The sequence below is a fragment of the Marmota monax genome, unplaced genomic scaffold (genome assembly GCF_021218885.2).
Source record: "Marmota monax isolate L192 unplaced genomic scaffold, Marmota_monax_Labrador192_F-V1.1 WCK01_AAM20220418_F8-fsc00001, whole genome shotgun sequence".
Taxonomy (NCBI): Eukaryota; Metazoa; Chordata; class Mammalia; order Rodentia; family Sciuridae; genus Marmota; species Marmota monax.
This window is the reverse complement of record NW_026693777.1, coordinates 42,901,778-42,928,729: the sequence shown is the minus strand read 5'-3', so window position 1 is coordinate 42,928,729 and position 26,952 is coordinate 42,901,778. Positions and strand designations below refer to the sequence as shown.

Here is a 26,952-nt window from a genome sequence, read left to right as displayed (position 1 = left end):
GAAGTTCATTCAGCTGCCACATGCAAGGCTTTGCCTGATCTAGATTCTGATTCCTAAAACAGGACACTGATCACTTGGAAATTTAAATCCATATAGCTGCTTAAAAAAGGAACCAAATATTTTAGTTTTGATTGCTGCCTGTAATTTATTTATTCACATTAAAAATCAGAAAATGACAGGTTCACTTTCAACATTAGCATACACATGAAATGGGTCACTTGTTATTTAACCAATTATAGTTGAACTTTTCTTCATTTAAATATAAGTAAGTGAAAGGCAAACAAGGAAACTTCAAATACATTTCACATATTAAATTAATCATCATAGGTGGTTTTTTTATCTTTTTCTTTTTTTTGGTACTGAGGCACTTTACCAGTGAACTACATCCCCAACCTCTTTTTTTTTTAAATCTTAAGACAGGTTTTCACTAAGTTACTTAGAGTCTTGCTAAATTGCTGAGGCTGGCCTTGAACTTTTGATCCTCTTGCCTCAGTCTCCTGAGCCATTGGGTTTATAAGTGTGCACCACTGCATCTAGTGATATTACATCTAGTGATTATTACGAGTTTGAAAAGATTATACATCACTGGGCATGGTGACACATGCCTGTAATCCCAGCAACTTGGGAGGCTGAGACAGAAGGATCATGATTTCAAAGCCAGCTACAGCAACTTAGCAAGGCCCTAAGCAATTTAGTGAGACCCTGTCTCAAAAAATAAAAAGGGCTGGGAATGTGGCTCAGGGGTTAAGTGCCTCTGGATTCAATCCCCAGTACCCCAAAAGAGAGAAAAGATTACATATTAACAATTACTTATATATAATTAAACAAGACCTTGGTAGCATATTACATCACCAATTATCAAATAACAATTATTTCACAATAATCATTGTTTAAAGTGTCTGCACTGATTCCCACTTAGAAAGAGACCAGAGTACCTCTTCATCAGAGGAGTATCTCATTTTTTCCCACAAGTTCTTATTGATATCAGTCAACAGTTTATCTTGGGTCAATGAAGAAACCTTTAGTCTGAAAGACAGAAAAATTCATTAGCACAGGATTCAGAAGTCATTTTAATTGAAATAGCTCAGATCTATCATGCTTAAATTTAAATCTTTATGTTTATTGCTACATAAAAAAAAGGGGGGAAATCACTCAAGAAAAGGGGCAGTCTGATTATTATTCAACACTTGAAGAGCAGTTCAAGAATGCATAAATCAGAAAAATTTCACACACAAAAATTCTTATTTCAATGTATCAACTTGTTCCCCAGTGAAAACATGTTGCTTATATTCTTAAAGCTTGTCAAAGTATAATTACTATGAAGTTATAGTCACTAAAAGTTCCTACTTCAGCTCAAAGTTATATCTTACTTTTATAGAATAGCATTTATAAAAATAGTAAAAATATTACATGTCAATATATATTGGTTTCTTGTTGGTAGGTGAAGGAAATAAATTTCTATTGAAGTAAGATTTCATATGCAGGAATATAAGTGCAAAATTAAACAGCAAAGCGTATCTAAATTTATTGCCAACTGAGTGCAATATCCTATTACATTCTTTAAACATGAATCTAAGAAATTCTTATCATTGGGGCTGAGATTGTGGCTCAGAGGAAAAGCGCTCGTCTAGCATGCATGAGGCACTAGGTTCAATTCTTAGCACCACATAAAAATAAGATAAATGAGTTAACTCAAAATGGATCAAGGAGCTTGATATCAAATCAGAGACACGGCGTCTGATAGAAGAAAAAGTTGGCTACGATCTACATACTGTGGGGTCGGGCTCCAAATTCCTCAATAGGACACCCATAGCACAAGAGTTAATAACTAGAATCAACAAATGGGACTTACTCAAACTAAAAAGTTTTTTCTCAGCAAAAGAAACAATAAGAGAGGTAAATAGGGAGCCTAAATCCTGGGAACAAATCTTTACTCCTCACACTTCAGATAGGGCCCTAATATCCAGAGTATACAAAGAACTCAAAAAATTAAACAATAAGAAAACAAATAACCCAATCAACAAATGGGCCAAGGACCTGAACAGACACTTCTCAGAGGAGGACATACAATCAATCAACAAGTACATGAAAAAATGCTCACCATCTCTAGCAGTCAGAGAAATGCAAATCAAAACCACCCTAAGATACCATCTCACTCCAGTAAGATTGGCAGCCATTATGAAGTCAAACAACAACAAGTGCTGGCGAGGATGTGGGGAAAAGGGTACACTTGTACACTGCTGGTGGGACTGCAAATTGGTGCGGCCAATTTGGAAAGCAGTATGGAGATTTCTTGGAAAGCTGGGAATGGAACCACCATTTGACCCAGCTATTCCCCTTCTCGGTCTATTCCCTAAAGACCTAAAAAGAGCATACTACAGGGACACTGCTACATCGATGTTCATAGCAGCACAATTCACAATAGCAAGACTGTGGAACCAACCTAGATGCCCTTCAATAGACGAATGGATAAAAAAAATGTGGCATTTATACACAATGGAGTATTACTCTGCATTAAAAAATGACAAAATCATAGAATTTACAGGGAAATGGATGGCATTAGAGCAGATTATGCTAAGTGAAGCTAGCCAATCCCTAAAAAACAAATGCCAAATGTCTTCTTTGATATAAGGAGAGTAACTAAGAACAGAGTAGGGAAGAAGAGCATGAGAAGAAGATTAACATTAAACAGGGATGAGAGGTGGGAGGGAAAGGGAGAGAGAAGGGAAATTGCATGGAAATGGAAGGAGACCCTCAGGGTTATACAAAATTACATACAAGAGGAAGTGAGGGGAAAGGAAAAAAAAAAAAACAAGGGGGAGAAATGAATTACAGTAGATGGGGTAGAGAGAGAAGAGGGGAGGGGAGGGGAGGGGGGATAGTAGAGGATAGGAAAGGCAGCAGAATACAACAGACACTAGTATGGCAATATGTAAATCAGTGGATGTGTAACCGATGTGATTCTGCAATCTGTATACGGGGTAAAAATGGGAGTTCATAACCCACTTGAATCAAAATGTGAAATATGATATATCAAGAACTATGTAATGTTTTGAACAACCAACAATAAAAATTATAAAAAAAAATAAATAAGAAAAATGTATTGTGTCCACCTACAACTAAAAAATAAATGTTAAAAAAAAAAAAAAAAAAAAGAGGGGCCGGGGATATAGCTCAGTTGGTAAAGCGCTTGCCTCGCATGCACAAGGCCCTGGGTTCAATCCCCAGCACAACATTAAAAAAAAGAAAGAAAGAAATTCTTATAATTTATTCTGCGACGAACCCCCAGTACTTAGTATAGTCCCTAGCACACAGTAGGTGCTCAAGAAGTATTTGTTGAATGAACAAAGCAGAATCAGGCAAATTTGATGTACTATCAATGAACAGTATCATAAATTTTTACTTTTAAAACTACATAATTCTTTTTTTTTTTGGTACCAGGGATTGAACTATCTCCAGCCCTTTTTTTAAATTTGTATTTATTTAGAGACAGGGTCTCACTGAGTTGCTTAGGGCTTCACTAAGTTGCTGAGACTGACCTTGAACTTGCAAGCCTCTGCCTCAGCCTCCTATGCCACTGGAATTATAGGCATGCACCACTGCACCTGGCACAAAACTACATAATACCTAAAGATTATTTTATTTCTTTTCTGTTTGTTAGTTTAGATCAAATTTGATTGAATAGTCTTTAATAATTATAGCAAACATACATTATTTTGAATTGCCAATTCTAATTTGCCTGAGGAAACCCGGATATATCTAATTTGTAAATCAGTGTGTAAAAAACCAAAGCATGCCGGGCATGGTGGGGCACACCTATAATGCCAGGGACTTGGGAGGCTGAGGCCGGAGGATTGTAAGTTTGAGGCTAACCTCAGCAACTCAGTGAGACCCTCAGCAACTTAGGAAGACCCTGTCTCAAATAAAAAATAAAAAAGGTTGGAATGTAGCTGAGTGGCAAAGTGCCCCTTGGTTCAATCCCCAGAACCAAAAACAAACAAAAAAAGCACTGTAATTTAACTGTATTCTATATACAAATCAAGAACCATTGTGATAAAATTAGAAACCCAAAGGCAAACTTGATTTTTAGGCACTACATATACATCTTCTTTTGAAGATTTCTCTTGCAATGAATTCATGATATCATAACCTAATAATTATTGTTTATTTCTATGGAGGACTTATTTGTAGTAAAAATAGTATGAAAGCATTTCATATATACTATAAATGTTCATTTATATTCATTTTGACCTGCTAAGTAGGTATTATTATCCCTACTTTATGGATGGGGAAATGAAGGTTAAATGACTTGCCCAAGGTTACACAGCTAGCAATTTAGCCAGGACTGAATTTATTTATTTATTTTTTTGGTACCGGGGATTGAACTCAGGGGTACTCAACCACTGAGCCACATCCCCAGCCCTATTTTGTATTTTATTTAGAGACAGGGTCTCATTGAGTTGCTTAGTGCCTCGATGTTGCTGAAGTTGGCTTTGAACTGGCAAATCTCCTGTCTCAGCCTCCCAAGCTGCTTGGATTACAGGCATGCACCACCATGTCTGGCCAGAATGAATTGTGTTTTAGGTCAAAGCCAAACTTCTGTACCCATGTTAATGCCATTCATTTTTTTCCATGCCACTGTTATTCTAATCAAAACCTTGCCACATATACTACTTGCTTGTTAAACAAAGACAAAACCCACGTAGAAAAAAATTAAAACTTTCTTACTCTTCTATCTTTTGGCGAAGAATTTCACAATCCTCTCTATAAATCTGTATCTTGGGTCCATAAACATACTGTCTTAATATCAGGTCTTCTGGAGTAGGCGATGTGTTTGTAGTAAACTGGAAAAAAATAAATAAATAAATCACTTCCTCAGAACTGGTATCCTGAGGATCAAACTGTTATGGGCCAGGCTATATGGGCAATGACCAAACAGATTCCATTTTACCCTGAGACTCCATGTCATGTAAGAAATGCTTCTTCCATGTGAACATCCCACCTCTGTACCTATCAACAGTTGGTTAGCACAGCATATTTGGCAACACAAAATGGCAGTTCTTATATAGTGTAAATTGTTCTCTTTTTGATTCCCATTGTTCTTTGATAGTGTTCCATGTCAGAGAATGATTGTCTAGATGTTAGTAACCATTCTTTAACTTGTAATCAACTAGGGTCCTTTTGACCCACTTCCCCTTCTGTTTATGATTTTAGATCTCATGTTTGTTTATGGTCTTGAATCATAGCAATAGCCACATATGATTAATGTATTGACATGCTTTACTTAGGTGTACTCAAACCCCTGAGGGGGTCAAAGGGTGTAGACTTACAGTCTGCCCCTTGGCCCACCAGCTGGTGAATAAATGTTTCATCTCCTGCTTTAAGATGAACTTGGTGGGGGCTGCGGTTGTGGCTCAGTGCTTGCCTTGCATGTGTGAAAAACTGGGTTCGATCCTCAGCACCACATAAAAATAAATAACCAAAATAATGGTATTCTGTACATCTACAACTAAAAAAAAAGATCAACTTGGTGACTTATTGAGATCTCACCATAACAAAACCATGTGTGAGAAATAATTTGAATTTCAGAATGCCTATATGAGTGTGTGTGGGGGGTATTTACTAGAGGTGTAACTCAGGGGCACTTAACCTGAGTCACATCCCCAGCCCTATTTTGTATTTTATTTAGAGACAGGGTCTCACTGAGTTGCTCAGCTCATCGCTTTTGCTGAGACTGGCTTTGAACTCACAATCCTCCTGCCTTAGCATCCTGAGCTGCTGGGATTATAAGCCTGCATCACTGTGCCCTGCTTGTTCATTTTCTAATTTCTTAAACTGAGTATTAAAAATTTCTTTTTCCAGGCACAGAGGTGCACAACTGTAATTCCAGTGACTTGGGTGGCTGAGGCAAGGAAGATTACAAGTTCAAGGCCAAACTAGGCAATTTAACAAGAACTTCGGCTACTTGAAAAAAATAAAATGGGCTGCACCGTCTCTAGCAATTAAAGAAATGCAAATCAAAACTACACTGAGATTCCATCTCACTCGAGAGTCAGAATGGCAATCATTAAGAACACAAGCAACAATAAATGTTGGTGAGGATGTGGGGGAAAAGGTATGCTCATATATTGCTGATGGGATTGCAAACTGGTGCAACTATTATGGAAAGCAGTGTGGATATTTCTGAGAAAACTTGGAATGGAACAACCATTTGACCTAGTCATCCTACTCTTTTTGATTCCCATTGTTCTTGGACAGTGTTCAAAGTTTACACTCAAAGGACTTAAAAATCAGCATACTGCAATGATGCAGCCACCCCAGTATTTATAGCAGCTCAATTCACAATCGCTAAACTATGGAACCAACCTAGGTGTCCTTCAACAGATGAATGGATAAAGAAAACTGTAGTATATATAAAGGAATATTACTCAGCCTTAAAGAAGAATGAAATTATGGCTTTTGTTGGTAAATGGATGGAACTGGAGAATATTAAGCTAAATGAAATAAGCCAGTCTCAAAGAACCAAAGGCCAAATGTTTTTTCTGATATGCAGGTGCTAATTCACAATAAGATATGTGTGGGGGGTTGGGAGGAATAGAGGTATTTTGGACTAGACAGAGGGAAGTAAAGGGAGGCAGGGCATAGGGGTAGGAATGATAGTAGAATGAATCAGATATTATTACCCTATGTGCATACATGATTACATGACCTGTGTAACTCTGAATCATGTACAACCAGACAAATGAGAAGTTATATACTCCATTTATATATGATGTGTCAAAATTCATTCTACTATCATGTATAACTAATTAGAATTAAAAAAATTGCACGGGAAGCAGAAATCCCCACCTGAAATAACCAAAAAATCACAAAAAAATTGGTCCCTAAAAGATGTTTAAATTCACTTGTAGTAAGTAGAACGCAAATTAAAGCTGTTGAGACACCATTTCTTATTTATCAGATTGGTAAAAATTCAAAAGCTTCATGATCTATTAGTGATGCTATGGGAAATGGCCTCATATATTGCTGGTAATGCGAAATGCCATCTTTACTTATTTATTTTTAAGTTTTAGGTAGACACAATATCTTTATTTTACATTTATGTGGTGCTGAGGATCGAATCCAGCGCCCTGTATATGCCAGGTGAGCACTCCACCACTGAGCCACAATCCCAGCCCCCGAAATCTTTATGGAAAGATAACAACATTTTATGTCTATATCCTTTGAAAAAATAAATAAATAAATAAATAAAAAGGGCTTAGGATGTACCTAAGTGGTAAAGTGGTCAATCTCTAGTACCCCCCCAAAACAACAAAAAATCTTTATTTTTAGACTCTTTTCTATAACAGACAGCCAAGTTTTTAATTTCCTGCTAAGTTATGCTTTATGTCCAATAGATTTGGCATTAGATATTCTCTGTTATTTGCTTTCTAAACAGTTTTTATTTCTTCTTTGATCAAAGAGTGTTTCATTATTTGCAGTGCTAGGTATCAAACTCAGGGCCTTGTGTATGCCATGCAAGTACTCTACCACTGGGATACACCCCCAATCTAAGTGTGTTTCTTTCCTTTCTTCCCCCGCCCTCCCCACTTTTTTTTTTTTTTGGTATTGGGGATTGAACCCAGGAGTACTTTATGAGCCCTTTCTATTTTTCATTTTGAGATAGGGTCTCACTAAGTTGCTGAGGCTGACTTCGAACTTGCGGTCCTTTTGCCTCAATTAGTCACTGGGAGATTACAAGTGTACACCAGTAATGTGTTTCTTAACTTCTAAGAAGCTGAGAATATCTTAGTCCTTTTATTCTAATTTTAATGGGTTAAGATCCAATACTGTGGTCTATAAAACCTCCACTGTTTTCAATTTGTTAGATTTCTTTGTGGCTAAGGATACACTGATTTTGTAAATGTTTGCCAGACTTGGGGCCACATCCCCAGCCCTATTTTATATTTTATTTAGAGACAGGGTTTTACTGAGTTGCTTAGCCCCTCACCATTGCTGAGGCTGGCTTTGAACTCGTGATCCTCCTGTCTCAGCCTCCCAAGCCACTGGGATTACAGGCGTGCACCTCCACACTTGATTTAGAAAAACTTTCTTTAAAACAGAATAAAATTAATGCTTCCTTTTTTTTTCTTTTCAGTAAATACTTGCTTTTATGCGGTTTAGTAAAAAAAGAAAAAAATTTATTTTTTTCTTTATATATATATATATATATATATATATATATTTTTTTTTTTTTTTAAAATGATACAATTATTTTGCCAGGAAATTGTACTTACTTTGGCTGGGAGATTGCTCTGCCGGGGTTTTTGTATTAAGATGTGGACCTGAAGAAGTATAAAAAACTCCCTTATTGTTATTCTTCCATCTTTGAGTTTCTGAGAAAAGAAAAAAATTTGTAAGATCACCTCATTTGATTCTACTTTGAAAATATTCATGAAATTATCCATATTAAGCAGGCTATCCACAAGCAGATATCTTCGATTATCTAAGATTCTTATTGAATAACCTGAAAGAATAAGAATAGAATTTACAGAAACCAAAACATATGTATTGAATCTTCATTTCTACTTGCTATTGTCTGCGTGTTTTTCCCCTCCAAAACTGACAGTGAAACTTAATTCTCTAAGTTATATACTAATGATATTTCGAAATGAAGCAGTTGAGAAGTAATAAGGATTAGATAAAGTCATGAGGCTGTGGCCTCCATGAGTGCATTAGTAGCTTAATAAGAGGAAAAGAGGAACACATTAGTGAGCTTGCTCTGTCTCGCCATGTAATGTCCTGAACCACCTTAGGACTCTTCAGAGTCCCCACTAGCAAGAAGGCCTTCTTCACTAGATGCTGAGCTGATACCAGGGTCATGCTTTTCCAGGCTTACAGAATCATGAGCTAAACAAACCTCTTTATAAATTACCCAGTCTTGGGTTGGGGATGTAGCTCAGTGGGAGTATGCCTGAGCACAAAAAAATATAATAAAATGAAAAATAAACTATCCAGCCTGTAGTATTCAATTATAGCAGCAAAAAGTAGACTAAAAATATTGCATGTAATTAACTGCCATGTTGAGACCAGAACAAAGAAAACAAGTCTTCCGTATATTTGAAATCTTAGAATTTTTTTAAAAAGACAAGAAAATCAGTACATTACAAATGAGAAATATTTTTAACATACCTCTCTCAAGCTCTCTTCACAAATAGTGTCTCGGAGAAACCGTGATTCCATTTGATTACTGCGGTATGCTAGAAGTAAAGCAGCTTCGTGTGATAAACAGGTCAAATCTAAATTGTGAACTTATTTTTGTTATCTTTCAGATTTGTTTTCATGATCTTGAAGCCATCCACTGTGATGTTTCTAGGAAGGCAGTCATTTAGCATGGCAAATATGTTATAGTTTTAAGGCTTCATTCACTGTTTCCCTGATAGTTATAAGCCTCTGAAGGAAAACTCTATTCCTCTATAGCATAGCAATTCTCGATTCACTAAAATAACTAAGAATTAAAAATAAACTAAATACTATTTTACTTTTACACTTTATAAACTTTATAATGCTGAAAAGACATATGCAACATTCAAATATTTCCTAAATGAAATAGATTTATAATTAGTCCAGGATGCATTTGACTGTTATTAATTTAGCCTTCATAAAGATCTTACTACTGAAATCCAGGGAGGTGCCATCAGCCTTGATTGAATCCAGAGAGCTGCTGCAACTAGATGGGGTCCTGCTTAGGCTTTTTATCAATACACTGTTAACATTTTTATCTATATCCCCTTCATTATGATGATCAAAAATCTGAAATTATGAATTAAGAAACATCATCAGAATAGTTATAACATTATACTTATAATGATTAAGTGATGAACACTAAAACCACTACTTAACCTAAAAGCTACTAAATGTCAACCTATCCAATTATTCAACTACTAGCCACAAATAACCTGGCTATATCATTGCAGAATACCAGACTGGAATATTGACTATGCCTATGGCACTAGCTAGGATACAGAAAACTTAGTACTTTCCTTCTCATCTAATAAGACCTACCCTTGACTAACATCAAATAAATTATTTGGTCCTGCTTTTTCATCATTTGACTTCACAGTATCATCTATACCTACTTACTTACATGTTTTTTTGAAGACAATATATTCCTTGCCTAAATATTAGCATGTAAACTTTTATTAGTTGTAGATGGACACAATATCTTTATTTTTATTTATTTATTTTTTTAATGTGGTGCTGAGGATCGAACCACTGAACTACAACCCCAGCCCAATAGTTTAAGCTTTTAAATCTTTTCCCCACCTATAAAACTAGATTTGAGTGATAGGTTTTGTTCCCTCTAATTATCCAAATCAATGTTTCTCAACTTAAAAGTTTGACCTGGGCATTCTCCTACCCATTAAAGAAATGGACTCTCAGCTTCTACATATCTTCATTATCCAAGAAAATTCAGTCACCCTTTTCTTTTCACAGTTTAAATAGAAATGCTTTTTACTCCCCAAATATTTATAACACTGAAGACTTTTCAAATTATATTTGTGCTCCTAAGAGATTCTCACATACAAAACAACACTGATAAAATACCAGCGGTAACAAAATTCTTAATTATACAGTTTCAACATTGGTTCATTTTACTACTTTCATATTTTGTGGTATTTGTCACTATAAATTATGTTAAAGTCTAGCTGACAGTTAATCTTGAAGATTTTATATAAGAACATTTTTCCAGACCTATAACTAAATACATTTTAAGACTAAAATTAAAACTCAAGAACACCCACAAGCTTAAAAAAGGAAATCCAAGTCTTACTGACATTCCTCAGTTCAAGACAGAGCTTACCTCCTGATCTTGAGTAGTATCACTAAGCTTAATATCATATTTTATGATTTTTTTCTCCTTCTGCACATCATTATCTTCTTGCACCCAGGTTCTTTTTTGATTATTGCAGGTTTCTTCCATTTTATTTTCAGATGGTAAAATCTCCTTTTGGTATGTCTCAATCAAAGACTTTTCCTCAATTTCTATGCTAATAGTGTCTGAGAAATTAATCTCACCAGGACATATAGGGAGATTTTCCTCATTTATATATTCAGATGGACTTAAGTTCAGGTTAGCTGCAACAGATCCAATGTCTGAATCTTTTCTGGAGACTTGCTGAATTTCTAAGTGATTTATATCAGTTGTGTCTGCTGGAATCTGCTCCAGGTCATCAATACCAGTGACACTACAATTTCTCTTATTTGGCAATCTAGGCAAAAAGATTCCCAAAGAACACCTCCTCATTTTATCTTTAACAACTGTCTTCAATGGTACAGAGGTAGTGTCAGCTCCATTTTGAAAATTTTTATTTTCTTCATCCCCATTATCTTTAGCATTGATGGAGACAATGTTAATATTATGTATTTCTGTAGGTTGCACTACACTCACATTATCATGTGCCTTACCTCCTAATTCAAGTAATTCTTCTTGAGGAGGTAGTGTAGGAACAGTTTGAGAATCTAAAAACTCTTCAGTTTTTCCATTTAAATTATTCATATTTGGTTTGATACTACTAATACATGGAACATTAGAAGTAATTATATGATCTGATGCATTTCTAGCATTGGTATGAGTCTGAATGATTTGTGTAGCTGAGTTTGAGTTACTGTGAAAATCTACAGCTGTATTACATTTTGCTGTTTGATTATTTTCTTGTATTTCTTTTTTACAGGCTATAGCAAACTGTTTCTCATTACTGAGTATTTTAGACTCATTTTCATATGTGGGTGAAGAATTTTCTATAATAAAATTTAAGCTCTTATTTCCACTTTTAGACAGTATTGCTTCAGATTTACAAATAACATTCTGTCTGTTTTGAGTTAATGGAAGTTGCTGGGTTGAGAGATGAGGCTGAGAAGCATCACAGATATCATCAACAAAGGCCTCTATTTGATCCTTTGGAAGCTTAAAAGATACACGCTTTGAATTAAGTTTAGTTATTTCCCCCAGATTTTGACTATATACTAAAGTTTGATTAGCTGATAGATTTTGAGGCTTCTTGATCAGATCTTCATCTTTGAGCAGGGTCATGGAACAGTTTAACTGTCCTCTGGAATCAGTCCAAATAGCTTCTTTCTTCTCTAGCAAAGAAGCAGAGAAAGGCAGTCCCTTAGAGTCCAAGTAATATTTACTGGCTAAATCATCTGCAATAGCAAGATCATTTTGCACTGGGCAATTGTTGGCTTTCTCTTTATTGAGTAAGAATGTAATATTAGAGGAAATATCATTAGGTAAACAGGCAGACTTATCGAGGGACCCACAAATAGCAGCTATAGGACTACTTATAAAATCCACATTTCTTCTGTCTGTACTATTTAAGTGACAGCTTTCAATTTCCGCCTTTTCCAAAGTACAGGCCTGATCTACAACGTTCTCCATGACCTCCTCATCCATAGCTGCTCTACAGAATTTGATTTCCATTTCACTATGATTCCCAGAAAATGTATTAGTAGGATTAAGGGGTATCGTATGATATTTTTTTTGCTTAGGGTGAAGAACAGTTTTGTTTTCTATAGCTAACACTTGTTTATTAGTGGTTTCTTGAACATAATTATCATCCTTAGGAATTCCAAATTTAGGGTACTCTTGAAGCATTTTCTCTGTGGCCTGACAATCAATGAAAACAGTATGGGACTTGGTGACTTCTAGGTCATTATAATTATCTACAAACATTACAGTTTTGTCCACAGGCCTAGTAATTTCATCGGGTAAGACAGTTTTACAATCTGAGACCGTTGGGTGACTTGCAGTGATCTCCATGTCATCATGCCCACATGAATACAAAATAATTTTAGATGTTCCTGTCAAAGGCACCAAATTAAAGTCTTCTTTGTCTTCCAGAGCACTTTTATTACTCTTTTCCACCATGCAACTCTGGGTAATATTCACCTCATTTTTATCATTTTCTGAAAATGCAATGGTCTTGTCATTTTTGAGTGTAAGGCTTTTTCTTCTCTGACTTTTACCTGATAAATATTCATTTACAAATCCAGCCTTTTCCACATTGTTGATATTTTCTCGAGTGGTTAATTTAGATACTTCCATGCTATCATCAGCTTTAACTGCTACACCTTTCTCTATAGGACCAACATTAGACCATTTCTTCAGTCCTGTTAGCTGACTGCCTTTTGCTGTTGGATTATCACTTTCATTGTTTTCCAAAAAGAAAACCTTGTCTTCTTCACCAGAAGATGCCACTTCTGATTTTTGTAGGCTTTTCCTTTTAGCTAATTCAAAGGTAGATGTGTCTGGAAGTCCAGTTCTCTCCTGTGCTTGGTAGTCAATGAAAACAGTGTGAGATTTTGTCATTTCTAGTTCATCATGATAATCTACAAACATTACAGTTTTATCCACTGGCCCACTAGTTTTTTCACTTGCTAAGTGAGTTTTACATCCTAAGACAGTTGTGTGACTTCCAGTGATTTCCATGTCATCCTGGCCACAAGCATACAAAATAGTTTTAGAAGTTCCTGCCAAATGGGAGTCATTTTTGTCTAATAAAGGTCTATGGTTTAATTCTACTGTGTAACTCTTGGTAATATCCATATCATTCTCGTCATCCTCTGAAAATACAATAGTCTGATCAATTTTTAGTCCACCAAAACTTTTCCTTTCATGAATATTGACATTTTGCTTTTCCATCAGAAATCCAGGATTTTGTACAGCTTTGTCATCTAGTACATTCCTCTTGTTAGATATAAATAAACCAGTTTTTTCTACAGGACTTTTATCACATTTTTCAACTTCTGTAGCAACTTGTCTGTTTACTGTTGTGAGCCGGCTGGCTCTGTATTTTAAATTAGTCTCACTAAGTTCTTGTACTTCAGAAGGGCCAAATCCAGTGACAACAGTGTGGCTCTTGGTTAGATCCATAGTTTGGTCCTCTTCTGAACAAATAGTCATCTTCTCATGAGAACAGTTAGGTGTGGAATCATCTAAATTTTTCTTCGGTGACTCAGGAAGTTTAGAATTCTGGCCTAGTATAGAATTCACTAGATGACTATTCTCAGAAATATCATAATTTTTCACAACAGATTGTTCTTCTCTTGCAAATAATGGCTTTGAGGTAGAAAACAAAGATTGCTCACTTAAAACTGTATGTCTGTTATTTCCTAATAGTACTTGTTTATCAAGAACTGCACCAGAGTAGACTATATTATGGTTTATTGCTGTGTTCTGATTATAATCAGTTGATGGAAGAGGATCTTTATTAAGATGGGGCAAAAAGTTCACACTTCGATGTTTTTCTTTGCTCTGGATGTCAGTTACGATGTTTTTAGATATGTTTGGTTGTGGGGATGGTGTAATATTTTTTATCTTTTTTTCCCATTCATCCAAAGGGCTTTTACTTTGAGAATGAGATTTACTAGTATTGTTTGTTATTAGAGTATAAGATGCAAGAGAAGCATGACTTCCTAAATTACTTGTGTGACTTTCAGTCAAATCCACAACTTTACCTGCTAAAAGTTCAGTCTTTTTGTCAGTTAATGAAATAGATACAGGCTCTTTTGAGCTCTGTTGTAACCTTTCCTTAAATATATGAGCAACTGAGCTACAACTTAAATTCATTTTCTCATCTTCTGACACAATTATCGGATTTTGGAGCATCATTTTTTTGTCAGATATTGATGCAGCTGCTACCTGAACATCTGACTCCTCTTGTTTAAAAATCTGATTATCTATTGCAACTGTGTGACTCTTGGTAATGTCCATGCTATCTTCTCCTAAATAAATAGTTTTCTCTATGAGAAAAGGGATACCATCTGGACTGGGACACATTTTAGAATTACCATCATGCTTCAGCAAATTTTCCTCCTCTCTCAAACTTGACAGACACTTGGTTAGTTCCATGGCATCATTACAACTAGAATAAAAAACTGTCTTATAACCTTGAATATCTGGAGTATAACATATAGAGTCCGGAGTCGCTGTCAATGTTCTGGTATCTTGATTAGAAGTCTGTGTGACTGTTTGAGTTTCTGACTCTATGATATGACTTCTGGTAATATGTATTTTGTCTTGAGGGTTTAAGGAAGAGTCTTGAACAATAGCATTAATTTTATTTTGAAAGAATGTTTCGTTTCCTGGAACTTTAGTTTCACAAACTGTTTTAACATCCAGCTTGACATTCTGAGTTTGATTTTCTTTTTCAGACAAATTATCTGCTGAGGGTAAAATCTGTACAGTGCGATTAACTGTCAAGTCCATACAGTCATCACGATAAATTGTAATATCACCTTCAAATTCCCTTAAGTTGGCCTCACCAGTGGTGGGAACCAGAGTCTCAATATTCGCTGTATGACACTGGGTAAAATTCATACCCTCATCTTGTTCTTGGAATATTCTAGTCATATTATTACTATTTTCATCAACATTAAAAGCTACTTGCATTTGATGTGTAGAATAGGCAGTATTTGATTCTTTGGAATAAATAAGTATCTCAGAATTTTCTTTATCAGGCCCTATAGAAGGAGAAGCACTATATTTTCCTCTTTTCAATCTTTTTATAAAATCACTGGAATTTTTTTTTTTTTCTGAAGAAGTGTTTTGATCCATTGATAATTTTTCATTTTTTATTCTTGAATCCTCAGCATTGTGCTTTAAGTTTGTCAGAAAGGATCTGGTTTCTATCTTGGTGGACTTTTCACTTTTGGTACGATCTAAAAGGCCTTTGGAAATCATCACAGTATGACTTGCTGTAAGGTCCATCTGGTTTTCATCTGAAAAGATGACTGTCTGGTCACCTGCATGTTTCCTTTCATGGTTGTGTTCTGTAAATGGAAACTATAAAAAAATAAAAAAATAAGACCAAACCAAAATAAATTTTTATAAAAGTAATTTATAACATATTCTATATAAACAATTCTCAGTGATGGTTTCATGACACTGGTGTACTTATCAATGGTGTGGTATGTTGCACAACATTTGCTATTAATCTTTTTTCTAAAATCTGAATAATTTACATTTTAGTGTTTCAGAAAATTAAAAATTCAAAGTTAGCTGGGCAAAGTGGCACACACCTATAATCCTGGTGACTCAGGAGGCTGAGGGAGGAGGATTTCAAGTTTTAGGCCAGCCTCAGCAATTTAGCAAGGCCCTAAATAACTTAGCAAGATTGTCTCAAAACAAAAAAAAAAAAAAAAAAAGGGGGGGGAATGGGGATGTAACATAGTGGGAAAGTGACATTGGGTGGTTAACTACCTAGTACCTGGATGAAATACCTAGTACCCCACCCCCCAAAATTTTTTTTAAGGTTAATTACACAACCTTTAAAATGACTGAAAATTGGCTCACGCCTGTAATCCCAGCAACTCTGAGACAGTTTAAAGCTAGCCTCAGCAACTTAACGAGGACATAAGCAACTCAGTGAGACCCTGTTTCAAAATAATAAAGGGCTGGGGATGTGGCTCAGTGCCCCTGGGTTCAATCCCTCGTATCAAAAAAAAAAAAAAAAAAAAAAAAGGCAATGATTTAACTATTTTTATTAATGCCAAGATGGGAAGTTTTCCCAGTCTATATTTTCATCTTGTTAAGTCATCCCTCAATCATTCCATTACCATTATTTGTTTGTGTGTATGTTTTAACTATGGAGATTAAAATATGACATTACTTGGATGAATTCCTACCTCTCTTTGTTGCATCTGGATCTGAATGGGAGCACAAAGCAAGGTGTTCATTCCTATTGAGAAAAAAGAAAACATTATAGTCAGAAAAAATATATTATTAACAGCAGACATATTTTCCTTTTCTTAGCTCCTTCATTAGTGACAAGTATTTATCAGTTATAAGCTCTTCATAAAGACTTATAAATTAAATTTCATTATAACTTTTGGCTTTTTTTATGGCAGTGCTATAAACTGAAGGTTTCATATATGCTAGGCAAGTGCTCTACTATTGAGTTACACTTGTGGCTCCTAATTGTTTTCTTTTTTGACAAATACAGAATTATTGTATTCTTTGAACAAAATGTTTTTAGAATGTGGTGATGACTTTACTAAAAGGTGGAAAACTTAAAACTATTACTTACTTTTTCACTTCTCTGTTAAAAGAAACAGATTACTGAGAAAGGGTAAGATTTGAAGAGTCTTTTATTCAATGTTAAGGCATTGAAATGTTCTCATGACAGATATCCATTTGGTAAAATAAATTTATTATAAAATACAACACATTTTATAAAATATACATTTTAGAAAAGTAACAAAAAATATAAGGAAGAGTCAAGAGAAAATGAATCACTGAGAAAACTACTGCAAATAATTCAGATATAACAAGTAAGTGTTTATGTTAGGGTAAAAGTGAAAATGGGAAAGAAAAATTAGACTCAAGACATTTGAAATATAAAGATTTAGGTATCAAACTGGACTCTGGAAATAAATACTGAAGAAGATGTTATACTACACTAAAAAATACATTTATGCCTCATGTATGTTTATGGAAACCTTTAGTGCATATGATGAAGTAATTATAGGCTTTTTAGTAAAAGCCTTATTTCTATCAGGACTCCATTCATTTATTCAACAATTATTGATTTAGACCTACCATGTGCAAAAAAACTCTCAATTATCTGTAAGGCACATAGGAGAACAAGAAAAAATGTCTATACTTGAAGAGCTAGTAGTTTTTGGTTTTTTTCCTAAGTATGTTTTTAGTTATTGATGGACCTTTATATTTTTTATATGTAGTGTTGAGAATTGAACCCAGTGCCTCACACATGCTAGGTAAGTGCTCTGCCACTGAGCTACAATCCCAGCCCAAAGAGCTAGTAGTTTAATATCTGAAAATCCACGATAAATACCTAAAATACAATGTGATAAATTCTAAAAAGGACTGAAAAATAAAAGCAGAGAACTTAGTGGCTCACGCCATGATTTTGTTAAAAAAGGCTTGATTTGAGCCAGTACTACTGGAAATATGGTGCCAGTCTATGAACTGCTTATTACCAATTCATGATGAGATAAGGAGCTTACTGCAAATGCAAGTCATATTAGAATTCCTTCATCAAGAAGGTCCTACAGCTAGACACAGTGGCCCATGCCTGTAAACCCAGCAGTTCAGGAGGTTGAGGCAGGAGGATCCCAAGTTCAAAGCCAATCTCAGCAACTAGTGAAGCCCTAAAAAACTTAGGGAGACCTTATCTCAAAATAAAAAAATAAAAAGGACTGGGGATGTGGCTCAGTGGTTAAGCAACGCTGGGTCAATCCCTGGTACAAAAAAGCCTTACTAAGAAAAAAATGTATAGCTGAACTAAACAGTGACTTAATACCACATATAATTTACATTGTGGTACAAATTCCTTTTCTGTTGTAGGCAATTTGTAGACTGGCTACTTTGAATATCACTGAGGTTGAGCTACATGAAAAGCTAAGTGAAAAATTAAGAAGACTGATAGGTAAATCAGAGTAGGAATAGCACTTAGATAGAGGAAACAGCATTTTTTAAGTGCATAGGGGACGGAAAAAAAGTCCATATAAGGAACTGCAAATAATCCATCAATGGGCTAGAGCACAAGTTACCTACAAAGGGAGGACATAAGGTTGGAAAAGACAAGACAAGACAAATTATAAAGGACTTTCTAAGGGCTGGGGATATAGCTCAGTTGGTAGAGTGCTTGTTTCAAGGCTCTGGGTTCAATTTTCAACACCACAAACAAACAAACAAAAAAGGACTTTCTAAGTCAGGGCTAAGGATGTGGGTTTTATCTTGTAAGTAAAAAAGTTATCACTGAACTGTTTTAAGCTGTAAGTTAACTTAATAATATTTAGAAATATGGAGATGCCTATAATTACACATGCCTATAATTACAGCTATGTGGGAGGCTGAAGCAAGAGGATCAAAAGTTCAAGGTCAGCCTGGGCAATTTAGCAAGACCCTATCTCAAAAAAAAAAGGGCTGGGGTGGGTATGTAGCTCAGAGGTAAAATGCTCCTGGGTTCAATGCCATGTCATGGGAATGGGGCCACCCCCCTGCAGGGCAGGAAGGTGGTTAAATATAATATTAAATATAATAGTTAAATATAATGTTATAGAAAATAACAAAGACTTAAATTAAAGGAATGGCAGAAAAATAAGAGAAAAGGTGCCAGATTGGCAAGATACTTAGGAGGCAGAACTTACAGAAAGTAGGGACTCTACTGAATATGGGAAATGAAGGAAGAGTTCAGAATGATTCCTAACTTCAGTGAATGGCTGAGTGAACAGGAGTTCAGGAAAGGAAAAACAGGAGGAATAGCATGTTTGAGAGAAATCATAGCATATTTATGAAATTTTAAATTAAAAATCTGTGAAAAGAACAAAGTTCTCCTTATATTTTTTTCCATGTTTCTTGTAGATATTACTTACCAAGAAATTTGGATTAAGAGAAAGGTAAATTACAAGAAAAGTATTCTGGTCATACTCACCAGCAATCTCACAATAATTATCTTCTGAATTCTTATTCCTAAAAATCAAAAGGCATTTTTGTAATCTATTCCCCAAACAATTACCAAGAATCCAAACAGTTAAAAGATTAGGCAAGGTGAAGGGTTTTCATAGGGTGACTAGCAGAAAATTACAGATCCTTTAAAAAATGACTTATCTAATAGTGGCTGAAAAAATTACAAGATAGTTAAAGGACTTAATGGTTTGGTAAATGGTCTTAATGGTTTGTTGAATCAAGAATACTATTAAAATATGCTTAATACATACTGCTTGCTTATTTAAAAATACAGAATGATCTGTAAAGCAATTCATTTTCTAAAACTTTAGCCTTAAAAATAAATTAATAAAAGGAAACAACCCAAGAGTTTGCCAATATGAAGCTGACTAAATGTTGGTTCAGGCACACAATGGATTATAATACACTGAATTTTTCTTTCTTTTTTCAAATTTGCATCACAAATTTTTATTCCTGATGCAGGAGAAATTCCTTCCCTTCCCAAAATGAATTGCATGCTACCCTGGTGAGACTTAGAAAACTTTTAGATTTTTATGCAACAAATGGAAATAACAAACTATTAAGTGGTTCCATTTTTGTCTTTTAAAAAGCTAAAAATAAACATGTACTTTGAAATAATATAGAAAATTTCTCCAAGGACACACAAAATAATAACAGTAGTTATCTGTGGGGAGTAGATCAGCAAAAGATAAGAATAAATTTTACTTTACACTTTTTGCTCTTTTGTACCTTTTGAAACTGTGAATATTATTACTTTCATTTCTTTAACAATTTTAAAAGTTAATAAATTACAAAACCAGTATGAATTCTCTGACAAGGTTTTCTTCTCTCTAGGCAAACAATCTTAGGAATTTCTTCCAGAGACATTTTATGAATGTGTAAATAATACATGTTCATTGTATATATGTGCACACATGAATTAATATATACACATATAAGCTTTTCTTCATCCCTCTTTTATACAAGTGGTGATATACAATGTACTGTTTTGTATGTTGTTTTCTCTCTTGAATAATAGGACTTGGATATTTTTCTATTTACTATACAATCTTCTTTTCTCTACCTGCACAATAATCAGTTTGTGGGAGGCGGGTGTATGCTTGGAATTGAACCTAGAGGCCCTCTATCACTGAACCATGTCTCCAGCCCTTTTATGTTATTTTGAGACAGGGTCTCCCTAAGTTGCTGAGGCTGGCCTTGAACTGCAGTCTTCTTGCCTTAGCTTCAGAGCTGCTGGAATTACACCAGCTGCTGGAATTACTTGCACCACCATGCTTGGCCACATTAATCAATTATATGGAAAATGTGCAGTTTATTTAAACATTCCTTACTGATGGATCTTTAGGATCTTTCTCATCTTTTGTTGTTACAATAAATGCTGCAGTATATAACCCTATTTATTCCTCATTTTAAATATTTATAACTATATTGATGACATAAATTTCCAGACACGAAATTACCGAGAAAATGGCATGTGCACTTAAAATTTTGATTGATATTAACAAATTGCCTTTATAATTTATACTCTCACTAGCAATGAGTTTTTTTTTTAACCTACACCCTTAACTAATTTGAAAAAAAGAAATATTTCAATACAGTCTTCATTTGTATGTGTCTTATAAGTAAATAAGCATCTTTTCATTTGTGCCAAATTAAATTTTGGAGCATTTCAGATTTTTAGATTGCAGATACTCAACCAGCAAACTCTATGCAAATATCCCCAAATCTGAAATACTTATGGCCCCAAGCATTTTGGACAACACATACTCAACTTGTATTCCTACCACAACAAGAAAGACTAACTTAATGAAAAAAAATCTAAGACTTATTATTTAATGTTTGTACTAGCTAATTAAATTAAGGGTTTATATATATAAAAGTATAGTGTTTCATCACTATATTAAAACTAAGTTGTACACCAAACATCTTTATCAGATACAGCAATGCATATATTAAATTCTGCAAAGTATTTTATTTTTTAATTAACCTTGAGTATTCCACAAAAGGGATAAAAAATAAAAAGCAAAAGAATATTAAGAGACTTCATTTAATAGAAATAAACAACTTTTTAAATGTAATCATAAATGTCTTACTTACTGAATACATAGAACATTTTCTCTTGCTTCTGTTTCTAAAAATAAAATAAAAATTAAAGTTGTCCAAGGATATGCCAATAAAACATTAGAAAACTTACATAAGGATTTTTTTTGGTATCAGGAATTAAACCAAGGGGCGCTTAACCACCAAACAACATATATTTTATTTAGAGACAGGGTCTTGCTGAGTGGCTTGGGGCCTCACTAAGTAGCTGAGGCTGGCTTTGAATTTGCGATCCTCCTGCCTCAGCCTTCGTGCACCACCAAGCCCAGCTTACATAAGGATATTAACAATAATTTAAAAAGAAGTTACTATCTGCCCTATATTCTGTCCCATGACTCAAAGTACAATTTTTTTTTTTTTTTTTTTTACAGAGAGAGAATTTTTTTTTAATATTTATTTTTTAGTTTTCGGCAGACACAACATCTTTGTTTGTATGTGGTGCTGAGGATCGAACCCGGGCTGCACGCATGCCAGGCAAGCACGCTACCGCTTGAGCCACATCCCCAGCCCACAATTTTTTTTTTTAATGTTTATTTATATGTGGTGCTGAGGATTGAACCCAGGGCCTCACACCTGCTAGGTGAGTATTATACCACTGAGCCACAACCCCAGCCCTATACTTTTTTTTTTTTTTTTTTGAGGCAGAGTATAAAGTATTGCTAATATAAAGTATTGCTACATTCCCAGAGCTTTACTGTGAACTCCGAGTCCTTCTGTTTCAGTTTCACAACTGGAATTATAGGTGGGTGCCACCATTCCCAGATTTGAGCTGTATTTTTTAAACAATAAGACAATATATTATATTGATTATCTGGTTAGATAGTCACAGTGAAATTTTAAAGAAAACAGTTTAGCAGAGACTGCAATAATATATTTACCTATAATTTCTGACTTTCTCACTGTTTTCATATGAGACACTGTTTGGAAGACCCTAAAAGAGAAAATAAAAATTACTAAAAATCTTTGATTTTTAATTAGAATCTATTGGTATTCATTTATAGTTTGAGATAGGTAAAGATAATATTTTTTGTGACTGATCCAGGGCTTTACAAATGGTAGAAAAGCATTTTACCACACAGCTATACACCCACCCCAAAAACAATACTTTGAAAAAAAGATAAAGAATACTTTGATTTGGACTTCTCTTTGCTATACCATATACTATTAATATTTCAAATGCCAAAATTGGCTTACGAGGGCTGGGGTTGTGGCTCAGTGATAGAGAGCTCGCCTAGCATGTGTGAGGACCTGGGTTCGATCCTCAGCACCATATAAAAATAAATAAAATAAAGATATTGTGTCCAACTAAAAAATAAATATTAAAAAAAATTAGCTTACAACATTAAATCATGCTTTTGTGTGTGTGGCTAGGACTTGAACCCAGGGGTACTTAACTACTGAGCCACAACCCCAGCTCTTTTTCAAAAAGTTTTTTTTTTTTTTTTTAAGATGGACATAATATCTTTATTTTTTTATGTGATGCTGAGGATCTTACCCAGTGTCTCACGTGTGCCAAGCAAAGGCTCTACCATTGAGCTATAACCCCAGGTCCTTTATTTTTATTGAGATAAGGTCTCACTAAGCTGGTTGGGGTTAACTAAATTGCTAAGGCTGGATTTTAACTTGCAATCCTCCAGCCTCCTGAGCTGTTGAGATAATAGGCATATAGCACTGTATGGCAAAATTATGGTTTTTTAAAAATGAACTCTCACCTAATCATTATTTGATCCCTCTCAGTAACCTAAAATACTCATTTTATTTAACAAACATTTAATAAGTACTCACTACGTGCCTGGCACTATACTACAGTCTGGGATACAAACACATGATCTAATCCTTGGCCCCAAATAACTTTCATCATAGGTAGAGAGTAAGAACAATGATTATAAACATTATTTAGCTGAATTTTGTTAACAGTTCTAAAAAGGAAGCATAGACTCAGGAGGAAGGGATACCTTTACATTGGCATAATTAAGAATGACCTTCATGGAACATTTGATATCTATCTGATAGAAGCTGGCCGGTTCATTCTAATGCTAATTCCGCTAATATAAAATATCGTTCATTATATAGAAACTATTCTTTTTTTTTTTTTTTTTTTTGGAGGTGCTGGGAATTTAAATCAGGGCTTTGTGTGTGTGAGGTAAGCACTCTACCAACTGAGCTATATCCCCAGTCCAGAAGCTATTCTTAATTAGAAATATAATTTTATTTCAATTAGAAAAATGCAATGCACAGGGGCTAGAGTTGTAGCTCAGTGGTAGAGTGCTTGTCTAGCATGTGTGAGGCACTAGGTTTAATCCTCAACACCACATAAAAATAAATTAAAAATGTGTCCATCTACAACAATAACAACAAAAATATTAAAAATAAATGCAATACACAGGTTGGATACAGACTTTATGTCAGGCACTGTGTTATGTTCTTTTTTTTTTTTTTCTCACAGGTACCAGGGATTAAACTCAGGAACATTCAACCCCTAAGCCACATCCCTAGACCTATTTTATATTTTATTTAGAGACAGGGTCAAAATGAGCTGCTTAGCATCTCACTTTTGCTGAGGCTAGCTTTGAGCTCATGATCCTCCTGCCTCAGCCTCCTGAGCCGCTGGGATTATAGGCGTGTGCCACCACGTTCTTTATAAGCATTTTTTGTTGTTGTTATTGTTTTTATGGTACCAGGAACTGAACCTAGGTAAGGCTTTACACATGCTAGGCAAACACTCTGCTACTGAGCTACGTCTCCAGCTCTACATGCTTTTTTCTTTTTGCAGTATTGGGGATTGAGCCCAGGATCTCATGCATGTTCAGCAGGTACTCTACCACTGAGCTATATCTCCTGCCCTTCACATGCATTTTTAATGTCTATAACGATTACCACTTTATTTTACAGATGTAGATACTAAAGATTTTAAAGTTTAAGCAGCTCCTAAAGCCATATAACTGTTAAGTGGAAGACCCAAAATGCAAGCCCAAATATGACTTCAACATCTGAGCTCATATTTACAAAGCTGTATTTGATACAATTTTTGTTCAAGACATATAAATGAATTTTAATTTATATGTCTTATATCAACTTGACATCGGACTATAGATCTACCAATGCAGATTTAGTACATTAATAAGGTGGAATATGCACTGAAAGAAATTTGCAAAATAATGAAAACACAAAATTCTTCTACATTATCTTCATAAATTGCTTCCTTATCTTTACAGTTGTCTCATTCATGCCAAATTTGAAATCTTTTTCACCTCCAGTACTAGGGATTGAAACCAGGGCCTTGTACGTGCTAGGCAAGTGCTCTATCCCAAGCTAACTTCCAACCCAAAAGTATTTTTAAAAATAAATCCACCTTTACCAAAATTTCCCTGGACATGCAATATAATTTTCATAGAAATAATTATCTTTCCAGGCATGGTGGAGCACTCCTATATTCCCAGTGGCTTGGGAGGCTGAGACAGGAGGATTGCAAGTTCAAAGCCAGCCTCAGCAACTGAGCGAGGTCCTAAAGCAACTCAGTGAGACCCTGTCTCTAAATAAAATACAAAAAAGGGCTGGGGATTTTTCTCAGTGCTTAAGCACTCCTGGATACACTCTGCAATACACAAAATAATAATAATAATAATTACCTTGTCATTGAGCTCATTTCAATGATTTATGTGATATTAAACAACATCATCAACATAAACAATTTATCAAAAAATATGGCAAGGGGCTGGGGATGTGGCTCAAGCGGTAGTGTGCTTGCCTGGCATGCATGGGGCCAAGGTTCGTTCCTCAGCACCACATACAAAGATGTTGTGTCCATTGAAAACTAAAGAATAAATTAAAAAATTAAAAAAATATATATATATGGCAAATTTAAAGATTTTTTTTTTTAATGGTGCTGGGGATTGAACCCAGAGCCTTGTGCATATGAAGCAAGCACCCTACCAACTGAGCTATATCCCCAGCCCAAATTTAAAGATCTTAATTAGCTTTATTCGCAATTCTATAATCAGGCAACATTTCATTTCATAAAATAGAACAAGTATTCCAATGGGCAGAGTAGAGAGAAAGGGGCTGCAGAAAGCAGAAACAAAGAACAAAAAGTGGATCAGTTATTTCAAAATTACTTTCCTTATAACAAGGCTAAGACAGGAAGACAGAACACAGAAATATAACTGCTTAGTTAATATCAGACTACTTCAAGTTATCCTGGGGACAGTGGTAAGGATAAAAGCAGAAAGAATTTCATCATTATGCTGTCTGAAACTGGCCTGATTGGGAAACTGGACTTTCTGCTTCTCCTGATTTCTTGGAAAGTCAGGTAACAACTTGGTTTTAGTTTGGCGATATAAAAATTTAATATGAGTAATTCCATTTTGATTTTTAGTTTTATTAGTTGTCTAGGATGTTAAGTCCAAAACAACAGCTTCTGCTATGGTTTGAGTATGGTTTATCTTCGCCAAAATTCATGCTAAGGCTTGGTCTTCAGTGTAATGGTATTGAGAAATGTCAGGACCTTTAAAATAAGAAAGACATGGGGCTTCACCCTCACAAAGGGATTAATGTAGTTTCCTTGATAGTGGGTTAGTTATGATCAGAGCAGGTTCTTAAGAAGTGAACTGGCACTTTCTGTATGTCTCTTACACCTGAAGTCTCTTCTGCCATGAGACCCTCACCAAAAGAGGAGATACCAATGCTATACTCTTAGACTTCGACAACTATGAGTCAAAGCAAACCTCTTTATTAATTACCCAGTCTCAAGTAGACAGCCTCCTATAATTTTTACAACTCAACTTTCAGGATCTGAAATTCATCAACATGTCAGAGTGTTTATGTACTCTAAGAAACTTTCCTGAGGTAATGGGAAATATATGTTAATTCTAACAATTAAATTAGAAGGGAATTACATCGTTTAGTAATACTTTTGACACTTTCTATATTAACATACACTATCTTATTTTGGCCATGCAAAAACACTGAGATATGTAAGGGTTATTACTTCCATCCTAAAAAGAAGGAAACTGGGGTTATTTAGTAAGGAAGCCAGAACTTGTTCCAAGTTTTCTGGTTTTGAGTCTGAATTCTAATATCCCAGAGCTATTTTATAAAAGTATGGTGACTAGATTATTTCCAAAGAAAGAGTGGAACTGGTTTAACAACATTTAGCAAAGGCAAATGGAAACATCAGAAAAAGCAATGAGCCAGGAATCAATAAATAAATTAAACAGTATTATTAATCATAGCTCTGACACTACCAATATTATCTTGGGAATATCAAATCACATCTGTGGCTTTAATTATCTCATTTATAAAATGAAAAATTTGACTGTTTTCTAAGGTTCCTGACACCAAGATGAAATCATTTTTGTCAGACTGAGACAAAACAATCT

The 26,952-nt window shown here is 34.9% G+C and overlaps 1 protein-coding gene across 2 annotated transcripts in view; it reads right to left on the bottom strand.

The window, feature by feature from the left end:
• The window catches only part of Knl1 (kinetochore scaffold 1), a 60,163-nt gene that overhangs the window by 19,420 nt on the left and 13,791 nt on the right, over nucleotides 1–26,952 (bottom strand). For both annotated transcript variants that reach the window (XM_046460951.2, XM_046460953.2), the window contains exons 6-15: nucleotides 22,453–22,505; nucleotides 21,572–21,605; nucleotides 19,440–19,477; nucleotides 16,669–16,721; nucleotides 10,844–15,826; nucleotides 9,654–9,792; nucleotides 9,172–9,239; nucleotides 8,277–8,375; nucleotides 4,729–4,844; nucleotides 936–1,026 (exon numbers count right to left, since the gene is read on the bottom strand). In XM_046460951.2, the coding sequence (XP_046316907.1) occupies nucleotides 936–1,026; nucleotides 4,729–4,844; nucleotides 8,277–8,375; nucleotides 9,172–9,239; nucleotides 9,654–9,792; nucleotides 10,844–15,826; nucleotides 16,669–16,721; nucleotides 19,440–19,477; nucleotides 21,572–21,605; nucleotides 22,453–22,505 (5,674 nt within the window). The remainder of the gene's footprint in view (nucleotides 1–935; nucleotides 1,027–4,728; nucleotides 4,845–8,276; nucleotides 8,376–9,171; nucleotides 9,240–9,653; nucleotides 9,793–10,843; nucleotides 15,827–16,668; nucleotides 16,722–19,439; nucleotides 19,478–21,571; nucleotides 21,606–22,452; nucleotides 22,506–26,952) is intronic.